This window comes from Leptodactylus fuscus, chromosome 1 (assembly GCF_031893055.1).
Source record: "Leptodactylus fuscus isolate aLepFus1 chromosome 1, aLepFus1.hap2, whole genome shotgun sequence".
Classification (NCBI taxonomy): Eukaryota; Metazoa; Chordata; class Amphibia; order Anura; family Leptodactylidae; genus Leptodactylus; species Leptodactylus fuscus.
Window position 1 is genome coordinate 369,874,489 of NC_134265.1, and position 13,509 is coordinate 369,887,997.

A 13,509-nucleotide genomic window follows, 5' to 3' on the forward strand; every position below is an offset into this window, starting at 1 on the left:
TGTCCCCTCCATCTCTGCCTTCAGATTCTTGTCCTCTCCATCTCTGCCCCCAGATTCATGTCTCCTCCATCTCTGCCCCCAGATTCATGTCCTCTCCATCTCTACCCACAGATTCATGTCCCCCATCTCTGCCCCCAGATTCATGTCCCCCATCTCTGCCCCCAGATTCACGTCCTCTCCATCTCTGCCCCCAGATTCATGTCCCCCATATTTGCCCCCAGATTCATGTCCCCCTCCATCTCTGCCTTCAGATTCTTGTCCTCTCCATCTCTGCCCCCAGATTCATGTCTCCTCCATCTCTGCCCCCAGATTCATGTCCCCTCCATCTCTGCCTTCAGATTCTTGTCCTCTCCATCTCTGCCCCCAGATTCATGTCTCCTCCATCTCTGCCCCCAAATTCACGTCCTCTCCATCTCTGCCCCCAGATTCATGTCCTCTCCATCTCTGCCACCAGATTCATGTCGTCTCCATCTCTGCCCCCAGATTCATGTCCCCTCCATCTCTGCCCCCAGTTTCATGTCCCCCCCCTCCATCTCTGCCCCCAGTTTCATGTCCCCCCCCTCCATCTCTGCCCCCAGATTCATGTCCCTCCATCTCTGCCCTCAGATTCATGCCCCCCCATCTCTGCCCCCAGATTCATGTCCCCTCCATCTCTGCCCCCAGTTTCATGTCCCCCCCTCCATCTCTGCCCCCAGATTCATGTCCCCACCCATCTCTGCCCCCAGATTCATGTCCCCCCATCTCTGCCCCCAGATTCATGTCCCCCCATCTCTTCCCCCAGATTCATGTCCCTCCATCTTTGCCCCCAGATTCATGTCCCCCACCCATCTCTGCCCCCAGATTCATGTCCTCCCCATCTCTGCCCCCAGATTCATGTCCCCCCCCATCTCTGCCCCCAGATTCATGTCCCTCCATCTCTGCCCCCAGATTCATGTCCCACATCTCTGCCCCCAGATTCATGTCCCCCTCCATCTCTGCCCCCAGATTCATGTCCCCCCATCTCTGCCCCCAGATTCATGTCCCCCCCCATCTCTGCCCCCAGATTCATGTCCCCCCATCTCTGCCCCCAGATTCATGTCCCCCCCATCTCTGCCCCCAGATTCATGTCCTTTCCATCTCTGCCCCTAGATTCATGTCTCCTCCATCTCTGCCCCCAGATTCATGTCCCCTCCATCTCTGCCTTCAGATTCTTGTCCTCTCCATCTCTGCCCCCAGATTCATGTCTCCTCCATCTCTGCCCCCAGATTCATGTCCTCTCCATCTCTACCCACAGATTCATGTCCCCCATCTCTGCCCCCAGATTCACGTCCTCTCCATCTCTGCCCCCAGATTCATGTCCCCCATCTTTGCCCCCAGATTCATGTCCCCTCCATCTCTGCCTTCAGATTCTTGTCCTCTCCATCTCTGCCCCCAGATTCATGTCTCCTCCATCTCTGCCCCCAGATTCATGTCCCCTCCATCTCTGCCTTCAGATTCTTGTCCTCTCCATCTCTGCCCCCAGATTCATGTCTCCTCCATCTCTGCCCCCAAATTCACGTCCTCTCCATCTCTGCCCCCAGATTCATGTCCTCTCCATCTCTGCCACCAGATTCATGTTGTCTCCATCTCTGCCCCCAGATTCATGTCCCCTCCATCTCTGCCCCCAGTTTCATGTCCCCCCCTCCATCTCTGCCCCCAGATTCATGTCCCTCCATCTCTGCCCTCAGATTCATGCCCCCCCATCTCTGCCCCCAGATTCATGTCCCTCCATCTCTGCCCCCAGATTCATGTCCCCACCCATCTCTGCCCCCAGATTCATGTCCCCCCATCTCTGCCCCCAGATTCATGTCCCCCCATCTCTGCCCCCAGATTCATGTCCCTCCATCTTTGCCCCCAGATTCATGTCCCCACCCATCTCTGCCCCCAGATTCATGTCCTCCCCATCTCTGCCCCAGATTCATGTCCCCCCCATCTCTGCCCCCAGATTCATGTCCCACATCTCTGCCCCCAGATTCATGTCCTCCCCATCTCTGCCCCCAGATTCATGTCCCACATCTCTGCCCCCAGATTCATGTCCCCTCCATCTCTGCCCCCAGATTCATGTCCCCCCATCTCTGCCCCCAGATTCATGTCCCCCCCATCTCTGCCCCCAGATTCATGTCCCCCCCATCTCTGCCCCCAGATTCATGTCCCCCCCATCTCTGCCCCCAGATTCATGTCCTCTCCATCTCTGCCCCCAGATTCATGTCCCCTCCATCTCTGCCCCCAGATTCATGTCCCCCCCATCTCTGCCCCCAGATTCATGTCCCCCCCATCTCTGCCCCAGATTCATGTCCCCTCCATCTCTGCCCCCAGATTCATGTCCCCCATCTCTGCCCCCAGATTCATGTCCCCTCCATCTCTGCCCCCAGATTCATGTCCCCTCCATCTCTGCCCCCAGATTCATCTCCCCCATCTCTGCCCCCAGATTCACGTCCTCTCCATCTCTGCCCCCAGATTCATGTCCTCTCCATCTCTGCCCCCAGATTCATGTCCCCCTCCATCTCTGCCCCCAGATTCATGTCCCCCTCCATCTCTGCCCCCAGATTCATGTCCCCCTCCATCTCTGCCCCCAGATTCATGTCCCCCTCCATCTCTGCCCCCAGATTCATGTCCCCCTCCATCTCTGCCCCCAGATTCATGTCCCCCTCCATCTCTGCCCCCAGATTCATGTCCCCTCCATCTCTGCCCCCAGATTCATGTCCCCCTCCATCTCTGCCCCCAGATTCATGTCCCCCTCCATCTCTGCCCCCAGATTCATGTCCCCCTCCATCTCTGCCCCCAGATTCATGTCCCCCTCCATCTCTGCCCCCAGATTCATGTCCCCCCATCTCAGCACAGTTTCATGCCGTTCCCCTCCCTCATTATGTTCCACCTTAATGTTTAACACAAAAAATACTTACACTCACCTTCCCACAGTGAGAGGTATGCCCATCGTGCATCGTGAGATACAGCGCAGGTCACCAAGCCTAGAGCCATCCACATTAGTAAATTAGGTACCGATGTGTCTGAATAGGTCTATAAACCCCTGGACACCCGGAGGTTGTCCATTAACCCCTGCACTGCCACTGACCCCAGGACAGCCATTGATAAATTGCCCTGGACTGAATCTGTGAGGATACAAACAATAGGACCAGGGTCACTTATTACATCACAAGGGTCTCCCGGGGTCACAACGCAATAGACAATGGAGACAAAGCCCTGATTCATTTCTGCCGGAACATCACAAGGTCTCATGTGCGGAGATATCAGAAGTTCTCAGCGTGTGATATAAGAATCCAAGTGATGGACACAGATGTCATATATGTGATATAATATATACTGTCTATATGTATGCTCAATATCTCATAGAGATAGATGGAGAGGGGGAGGAGGGGCCCGCCGAGCACAAGAGCTCACACTCTATGAGGGATTGAGAGAGGGGGGGGGGGGGAGCAGCCTGCTGAGCACAGGAGCTTACACTGTATAGTACATAGAGAGAGGGGGGGAGGAGGGGCCCACTAACCACAAGAGCTTACACTTTATATGAGAGAGACACAGAAAGAGAGAGAGAATCCCAATGATTATCATAGTTTACACTCTATAGTAGATAAAGGGGGGGGAGTAGGGACCCGCTGAGCACAGGAGCTTACACTCTATAGTACATAGAGGGGGGGAGGAGGTGACACTCTGCCCACACACTTTGTACCACACTGTACACACTGGTATCTATAATATGGCACTGCCAGGACTGATTCAGCAGCAGAGCTCGGCAGGGGTTAATACTGTGTCACTGGGCAGGTTTAGCCGTCTTGTTGGCGGTCACCCAGCTTTCCCAGTATCAGATATAACTAGTTCCTTGCAGGGTTAATGTGCAGCCAGGAGCCGCTGACACTTGGCACCATTCCTCCTATTCAGGGTCTTGTCAGGCTGGCCTGGGATGTGATGCCACAATAGGTGCGCAGTGCTGCATTCTCCGGGCGCAGGGCTGGAATTTGCACATAAAGCAGGGAGCTGGATTATCTGGCCGGCACTAGGACCCTGGTGGGCCTCAGCCCTGGACTGCACTAGGATGGACATGTCAGCACTGGGCAGCATCAGGCTGGCATCAGGAGAGGATGCCGGGGGTCTCTAGACGTAGATACAGCAGCATCTGCATGGCTGAGCACAGCCCAGCCCCGAGCCGCTGACTCCCCCGGCTGCCATGTCTGATCACAACAAATCAGCTGAATAAAGGAGGAGAGATCCAGCAGCATGGCCCAAAGCAAGAGGCACACGTACAGCCGGGTAAGTGACCAGGTGGCAGCGCCACGACATGCAATCTATAGGGGCGGGGAGCACAATGTATATAGCGCCAACATACACCGACACTAGATATACCCACAGCCTTGTCTGCAACCTAAGATAAGGCGGTGCGGACATTGATCTGGTGGCATTGCCCAATCCGACCATTGTCGCACCTGTATGCCGCTCACATGAACATGGTATGGACCTGGCGCTGTGCTGTGGGTCTGCGCAACAAATAGCGGCATATTCCATACACTAAGATATGGCGAATACTGTCAAAGGTGGGGTGTCAGTGGAAGTTGTCGCTTCTACATTGTAGTGATGTGGCGAATCACACTGGTACATATAGCACAATCTATATCCTCCTATATACCCTCCAGGGTCAGGAACCAGGAGTCCGAGGGAACGGCGCAACTCATTCATCAATAGGGAGTAAATGCCAATATATGGAGTACTGCGAGGGTTAATATCAGTAGTGATAGCGCGGGGGGGGGGGGATACCTGTAGTACTGCGGGGGTTAATATCAGTAGTGACAGGGGGGGGGATACCTGTAGTACTGCGGGGGTTAATATCAGTAGTGACAGGGGGGGGCGGGGAGATACCTGTAGTACTGCGGGGGTTAATATCAGTAGTGACAGCGGGGGGGGGGAGATACCTGTAGTACTGCGGGGGTTAATATCAGTAGTGTCAGCGGGGGGGATACCTGTAGTACTGCAGGTGTTAATATCAGTAATGACAGCGGGGGGGGATACCTGTAGTACTGCGGGGGTTAATATCAGTAGTGATAGTGCGGGGGGGGGGATACCTGTAGTACTGCGGGGGTTAATATCAGTAGTGACAGGGGGGGGATACCTGTAGTACTGCGTGGGTTAATATCAGTAGTGACAGCGGGGGGTATACCTGTAGTACTGCGGGGGTTAATATCAGTAGTGACAGGGGGAGATACCTGTAGTACTGCGGGGGTTAATATCAGTAGTGACAGCGGGGGGGGGGATACCTGTAGTACTGCGGGGGTTAATATCAGTAGTGACAGGGGGGGGATACCTGTAGTACTGCGGGGGTTAATATCAGTAGTGACAGGGGGGGATACCTGTAGTACTGCGAGGGTTAATATCAGTAATGACAGCGGGGGGATACCTGTAGTACTGCGGGGGTTAATATCAGTAATGGCAGCGGGGGGGGGGGATACCTGCAGTACTGCGGGGGTTAATATCAGTAATGACAGCGGGGGGGGTACCTGTAGTACTGCGAGGGTTAATATCAGTAATGATGGGGGGGGATACCTGTAGTACTGCGGGGGTTAATATCAGTAATGACAGGGGGGGGATACCTGTAGTACCGCGGGGGTTAATATCAGTAATGGCAGGGGGGGGGATACCTGTAGTACTGCGGGGGTTAATATCAGTAATGACAGGGGGGGGATACCTGTAGTACTGCGGGGGTTAATATCAGTAATGACAGGGGGGGGATACCTGTAGTGCTGCGGGGGTTAATATCAGTAATGACAGGGGGGGATACCTGTAGTGCTGCGGGGGTTAATATCAGTAATGACAGGGGGGGATACCTGTAGTACTGCGGGGGTTAATATCCGTAGCGACAGCAGGGGGGGGATACCTGTAGTGCTGCGGGGGTTAATATCAGTAATGACAGGGGGGGGGATACCTGTAGTACTGCGGGGGTTAATATCAGTAATGACAGGGGGGGATACCTGTAGTACTGCGAGGGTTAATATCAGTAATGACAGGGGGGGGATACCTGTAGTGCTGCGGGGGTTAATATCAGTAATGACAGGGGGGGGGGGATACCTGTAGTGCTGCGGGGGTTAATATCAGTAATGACAGGGGGGGGGATACCTGTAGTGCTGCGGGGGTTAATATCCGTAGCGACAGCAGGGGGGGGGAATACCTGTAGTACTGCGGGGGTTAATATCAGCAGTGTCAGTGGGGGGGGGATACCTGTAGTACTGTGGGGGTTAATATCAGCAGTGTCAGTGGGGGGGGGGATACCTGTAGTACTGCGGGGGTTAATATCAGCAGTGTCAGCAGGGGGGGGATACCTGTAGTACTGCGGGGGTTAATATCAGCAGTGTCAGTGGGGGGGAATACCTGTAGTACTGCAGGGGTTAATATCAGCAGTGTCAGTGGGGGGGGCGGATACCTGTAGTACTGCGGGGGTTAATATCAGTAGTGTCAGCAGTGTTAATATATGGAGTTGCTCCAGTAACCCTTTCATTGCTGCAGGCTTTCCGCTTCGTTGCATATTCTGGCTGGCTGCACACACCACTAGGGGGAGTCTTCTGTGTATACTGGATAGTAGGCGGTCTTGCTTTCCCTCCCTGCCTATGGTTTCCACTTGTGGTTGGTGTTACAGAGCCGTTGCTGTTTTTGTTGGTAATAGTACAGATCCTGGCATCTCTATTATACTGATATATGTAAATCTCTTCTCCTGGATGTAATTAGGAGAGCCGTGCCTCTGTATGGCGCCCTCTAGGGGCAGCCCCCGTAACATCATGCCTGACTCAGTGAATAAGCCTACTGACATGGTGCCGGGTTTATTGCCAAATTAGTATTTCTATACCAAGAGGAGCAGATTCCCAGCTATGGCCAGCGCTGTTTCGGCCTCTTGTGCCTCGTCAGCATAGCGCAGGAATACTAATTACTGATAGGCACGCAGGCCCCACCCCAGCTATGGCTCCGCCCCTCCTTGTTATTTGGTCTTGTGTGACCTCATGATGCTCGGTCGGTGACTACTATATTACTGTCCATGTGACCCCTCCCAGGCTTCGTCTTCTATAAGTCACGCCTCCTGTCATGTTTGGCCTGTGACCCCACAACACCTCGTGAGGAGTCGCTGGCGCCGGCTAGTGGTGGCCATCTGCTGTGCCGTGGACTCCTGAGCCAGCTTTTGGCGTCAGATATAAAGCAGTGATTGTCCTCCGCAGGTCATGTGATAGCGGGAACGTCTCGGCCGCTCGGGACGTCGCTCGGGACGTCGCTCCACAACGCGGTTTTGTTTGTATTGTAACTTTTATAAATGGAACTTGCCAGTTGCCATGGTAACTGGAAGATGGTGATGACATCATCAGGTTTCCGTTTCCTAGCCATTCAGTATTGTCCTCACTACAAACAGGTTACATGAGATACAAGACTCTGCCCGTGACCTCGTCTGCGTGTTGTTGGCGTCGATGATCCGCCTATATTCCGCAAATTGCTGCCGTCCATGGTTTGCCTGCTCCGGCGTTTCGGCAGCTCTTAAGCTGTCCTGCTGCTGAACTCATTCCTCGCACCGTGCCTGTGATTGTTCCGGTATCTCAGCAGCTCGCTGGGACGCCATATAATGAGGGTGTTGTTGGCGTCGATGATCCTCGTCAGCTCCGCTTGAGGAGAACTCTGTGACTTCTGGCTCCTTCATAGATCTCGTTGTTTGTGACAAATTAATTTTCTTTTTCCCGCCATGTTTAATATCAGCAAACTGCCAATGTGCAGTAAAGGTGATTTCCCCTCCAGTGTGTCAGCACTGCCTGGAGCAGATCAGATAATATGCAGATGCTTGTACACAATGGACTGAGGGTTAGCTGAGTGTTACATAGAGAGATAACAGACCTGGGAGCTGAGATAAGCGGCTGCAGGAGCAGTGTAATATAGTATGTGACCATAAATCCAGAACAGTAGTGAAGCCATGTCATGTACCCAGATACAAAGTAGCCAATGTGTTACTCCAGGTTACAGAGTATCTATGGGACATATAATATAGTATGTGACCATAAATCCAGAACAGTAGTGAAGCCATGTCATTTACCGGAATACAAAGTAGCCGATGTGTTACTCCAGGTTATAGAGTATCTATGGGACATGTAATATAGTATGTGACCATAAATCCAGAACAGTAGTGAAGCCATGTCATTTACCGGGATACAAAGTAGCCGATGTGTTACTCCAGGTTACAGAGTATCTATGGGACATGTAATATAGTATGTGACCATAAATCCAGAACAGTAGTGAAGCCATGTCATTTACCGGGATACAAAGTAGCCAATGTGTTACTCCAGGTTACAGAGTATCTTTGGGTCAAATCTCATCCAAATCCGCTCAGTGGTTTATGTGATTGAGGAACAAACATCCAAACTGTCACATGTATAATATTAGTAGTAGGATTGTCACCCCCACAGTCACTCCTAACCCCCTGCGGAGCAGAAAATGAGACGCAGGAATCCGAACCACTGACCAGCGGAAAGCTAGAAACTCTATAGGGTGACTGCTCTTACAGTAGAGAACTCCTGTAACATGTAGAGAACCCCTGTAACATGTAGAGAACCCCTGTAACATGTAGAAAACCCCTGTAACATGTAGAGAACCCCTGTAACATGTAGAGAACCCCTGTAACATGTAGAGAACTCCTGTAACATGTAGAGAACCCCTGTAACATGTAGAAAACCCCTGTAACATGTAGAGAACCCCTGTAACATGTAGAGAACCCCTGTAACATGTAGAGAACCCCTATAACATGACTGCTCTTACAGTAGAGAACCCCTATAACATGTAGAGAACCCCTGTAACATGTAGAGAAGCCCTATAACATGTAGAGAAGCCCTGTAACATGTAGAGAACCCCTATAACATGTAGAGAACCCCTGTAACATGACTGCTCTTACAGTAGAGAACCCCTGTAACATGTAGAGAACCACTGTAACATGTAGAGAAGCCCTATAACATGTAGAGAACCCATGTAACATGTAGAGAACCCCTGTAACATGTAGAGAACCCATGTAACATGTAGAGAAGCCCTATAACATGTAGAGAACCCCTGTAACATGACCTTTCTTACAGTAGAAAACCTCTATAACATGTCGAGAAACCCTGTAACATGTAGAGAACCCCTGTAACATGTCGAGAAACCTTGTAACATTTAGAGAACCCCTGTAACATGTAGAGAAGCCCTGTAACATATAGAGAAGCCCTATAACATGTAGAGAACCCATGTAACATGTAGAGAAGCCCTATAACATGTAGAGAACCCCTGTAACATGTAGAGAAGCCCTGTAACATCTAGAGAACCCCTGTAACATGTAGAGAACCCCTGTAATATGACTGCTCTTACAGTAGAGAACCCCTATAACATGTAGAGAACCCCTGTAACATGTAGAGAACCCCTGTAACATGTAGAGAACCCCTGTAACATGACTGCTCTTACAGTACAGAACCCCTATAACATGTAGAGAACCCCTGTAACATGTAGAGAACCCCTGTAACATGACTGCTCTTACAGTAGAGAACCCCTATAACATGTAGAGAACCCCTGTAACATGTAGAGAACCCCTTTAACATGACTGCATCTTTCCTTACACAGGACTGCTGCAGCCAGGAGTCTAGTCCCGCTTCTTTCCTTACACAGGACTGCTGCCGGGCCCCTTCATACTTTCTGGAATACTTTTTTCTGCCAGGTGAAGCAATGACACTTATTTTTTTCTACGAGCTGAAAAATTCACTTAAAGAGGACCTTTCACCACTTTTGGGCACATGCAGTGTTATATACTGCCAGAAAGCCGACAGTGCGCTGAATTCAGCGCACTGTCGGCTTTCTCGATCTGTGCCCGGTGTAAACAGCTTACGGTGCCGGTACCGTAGTGCTCTATGGTCAGAAGGGCGTTCCGTAAATCCATATGTGTGAATACTAGCCTAGGCTACATTCACATCTGCACCAGAGTCTCTGTAGGGGCCACAGCGTCCACCTAAAATTGGTGGGTAAAAATTCCTGCACAGACGATCTTTTCCTCCACAGCTTTCAGTATAATAACAATGGACACCTGGCGGACCTCCAGGGACTCTTCATTCATCTCACCTCATTCTGAATTGCCTACCTCACCTCAGCTCATCTATCTCACCCCGGCTTCTCTGCCTCACCCCGACTCTGCTGCCTCACCCCGGCTCTTCTGCCTCACCTCGGCTCCTCTGCCTCACCCCGACTCTCCTGCCTCACCCCGACTCTCCTGCCTCACCCCGGCTCCTCTACCTCACCCCAGCTCTTCTGCCTCACCCCGGCTCTTCTTCCTCACCCCGGCTCCTCTACCTCACCCCGGCTCTTCTGCCTCACCTCAGCTCTTCTGCTTCACCTTGGCTCTTCTGCCTCACCCCGGCTCCTCTACCTCACCCCGGCTCTTGTGCCTCACCTCGGCTCCTCTGCCTCACCCCGGCTCCTCTGCCTCATCCCGGCTCTTCTGCTTCACCTCGGCTCTTCTGCCTCACCTCGGCTCTTCTGCCTCACCCCGGCTCCTCTACCTCATCCCGGCTCCTCTACCTCACCCTGGGTCCTCTGCCTCACCCCGACTCCTCTGCCTCACCCTGGGTCCTCTGCCTCACCCTGGGTCCTCTGCCTCACCCCAGCTCCTCTGCCTCACCCCGGCTCCTCTGCCTCACCCCGGCTCCTCTACCTCACCCTGGGTCCTCTGCCTCACCCCGACTCCTCTACCTCACCCTGGGTCCTCTGCCTCACTACGGCTCCTCTGCTCTGTCTCACCCCGGCTCCTCTGCTCTGTCTCACCCCGGCTCCTCTGCTCTGTCTCACCCCGGCTCCTCTGCTCTGCCTCACCCCGACTCTTCTGCCTCACCCCGGCTCTTCTGCCTCACCCTGGCTCTTCTGCCTCACCCCGGCTCTTCTGCCTCACCTCGGCTTCTCTGCCTCACCCCGACTCTCCTGCCTCACCCCGGCTCTCCTGCCTCACCCCGGCTCCTCTGCCTCACCCCGGCTCCTCTGCCTCACTACGGCTCCTCTGCTCTGTCTCACCCCGGCTCCTCTGCTCTGTCTCACCCCAGCTCCTCTGCTCTGTTTCACCCCGGCTCCTCTGCTCTGCCTCACCCCGACTCTTCTGCCTCACCCTGGCTCTTCTGCCTCACCTCAGCTTCTCTGCCTCACCTCGGCTTCTCTGCCTCACCCCGGCTCTCCTGCCTCACCCCGGCTTCTCTGCCTCACCCCGGCTCTCCTGCCTCACCCCGGCTCCTCTGCCTCACCCCGGCTCCTCTTTCTCACCCCGGCTCCTCTTTCTCACCCCGGCTCCTCTCCTCTACCTCACCCCGGCTCCTCTACCTCACCCCGACTCCTCTACCTCACCCCGGCTCCTCTACCTCACCCCGGCTCTTCTTTCTCACCCCGACTCCTCTACCTCAACCCGGCTCCTCTACCTCACCCCGGCTCCTCTACCTCACCCCGGCTCCTCTTCCTCACCCTGGCTCCTCTACTCTATCTCACCCCGGCTCCTCTGCTTCACCCCGGCTCCTCTGCCTCACCCCGGCTCCCATGCCTTACCCTCACCCCGGCTCCTCTGCCTCACCCCGGCTCCTCTGCTTCACCCCGGCTCCTCTGCTTCACCCCGGCTCCTCTGCCTCACCCCGGCTCCTCTGCCTTACCCTCACCCCGGCTCCTCTGCCTCACCCCGGCTCCTCTGCCTTACCCTCACCCCGGCTCCTCTGCCTCACCCCGGCTCCTCTGCCTCACCCCGGCTCTCCTGACTCACCCCGGCTCCTCTGCCTCATTTCCCAAAAAAAAAATAAAAAAATGGTGCGGTCACCTGAAGAGTTAATCTCCAGCGGCTGTGATACGGGACGTGACAAGCAGATGATCTATTAATTATGGATAATCTGCCCTAGGAGACTTCTCTGCTATTATAACCGCCCCGGATTCATTGTGGTAAATAAAAAGCACCATAATTCACAAATTACATGTGGGAAATGGCAGAGATCGGAGCGCCGAGCCAAAACCGGAACATCTGCGAGCAATTATCTCATCTATTATGTGCTCCAAAGTCCCATAGACTGTCTGTGAATCAAATTATCATAGCCAATTCTGGATTATCAAAGATTATTCCAGATAACCAGAGACAAATCCAGATTATCACAGATAATTCCAGATTATAGAAACTATTTCAGATTGCTAGAGACAAATCCAGATTATCGGAAAAAATTCCAGATTACCAGAGACCATTCAGATGGCGGTCACATGTAGGCCCCCGGTGTCTGGTGAGGTCTAAGCCCCCTCTAGCACAGGACAGTATTGCCCAGGTAATTTACATGATGTTGGGGCTCCACAGCTGAATACCATTGGGGTATATGGAAACTGTAGAATCCCCTCTACAAGGTCCTGGCATTCGGTTTATCTGCTGACCTTCCTTTCAAGCAACTTTCTAAAAGCTTCATTGAAAATTTCCCCACCATTTTGCTGCTGTAGAGTCTGTGTAACACCTTCATGTAGCTGGCGCCGCTGCTGAACCTGACACTGATCGCACAGCTCAATGCTCCAGGATATGTCCTCTGAGCAGATAAGAGAGTCTTCAGGGAAGGCAGCAGGGTCGTTTCTAGGCAAAAATGATAATGGCGCTCCCCCCAGATGTTTCCTGCTCGATCATCCTGCCGATTCCGCTGCTGATCAACCACAGGGCCCGCATTGTGAGCCACTCCGCTAAGCCTAACCAGCAAGTGAAAGGAGGGAGTCAGAAAACGGAGAGGGCTGAGGCGGAAGGCTGCCTTAATTTCTCTTTATATTCCACATGTGAACGAGTGTTAAGGGGTTCCCCCACAAACAATAATGCCTTTCCCCCACATAAGTATGTCACAGTGGTGGCAAGTTGGGGAGGGTAGGTGACACGGTGTGCGGGTCCTATGAGCAGATAAGAGAGTCTTCAGGGAAGGCAGCAGGGTCGTTTCTAGGCAAAAAAGATAATGGCGCTGTGCAAGCGGCCATTTTCTCGTGGCCTGTGGACATGCGCAGTCCACTCTGCCCGAAGCCTTAGAAGTTACAAGCCACTGCCAGAAGAGGCTGAAGATGATGGTGCTGAAGAAGAGGAGGGGGCGCTGGAGAGAGTTCTCTCACAGCATTGGGGCCGCCCCCAGTGCTGTCTGAGCACTAGGGTCCGCCCCCAGTGCTGCGAAAGAACTCATTTACATACCGTCAAGAACCGGGATTGTAGACGAACGGTGGCGCAGAGAAGACGACAAAAGGTAGGAGACGAGTAGCCTTTCTTAAGGCTATTCTGACGTGGTACCTACAAAAAATTGTGTCTGACTGATAGGATCCCTTTAAGTGACGGCGTACAGAAGTGGCAATTGCCAAATCCTTAAATATCAAGTTCCGCATATATTCCTATCACCAGCGCCAATCATGTCTTCAGCGTCCCATTCGATGTGAATGGGCATGAGTGTGCCAAAGGCCATGCGCAATCGCGTCGGCTGTGTTCGG

At 53.1% G+C, this 13,509-nt stretch overlaps 1 protein-coding gene across 5 annotated transcripts in view; it reads left to right on the plus strand.

Moving 5' to 3' along the window:
* The first annotated feature begins 4,018 nt into the window (after positions 1-4,018).
* Positions 4,019-13,509, plus strand: part of DCTN1 (dynactin subunit 1) — a 101,934-nt gene continuing 92,443 nt past the window's right edge. For 3 of the 5 annotated variants that reach the window (XM_075261927.1, XM_075261936.1, XM_075261943.1), the window contains exon 1: positions 4,019-4,284. In XM_075261927.1, the coding sequence (XP_075118028.1) occupies positions 4,252-4,284 (33 nt within the window). In that variant the 5' untranslated portion in view covers positions 4,019-4,251. The remainder of the gene's footprint in view (positions 4,285-13,509) is intronic. The other 2 variants (XM_075261947.1, XM_075261956.1) reach the window with 1 other exon arrangement.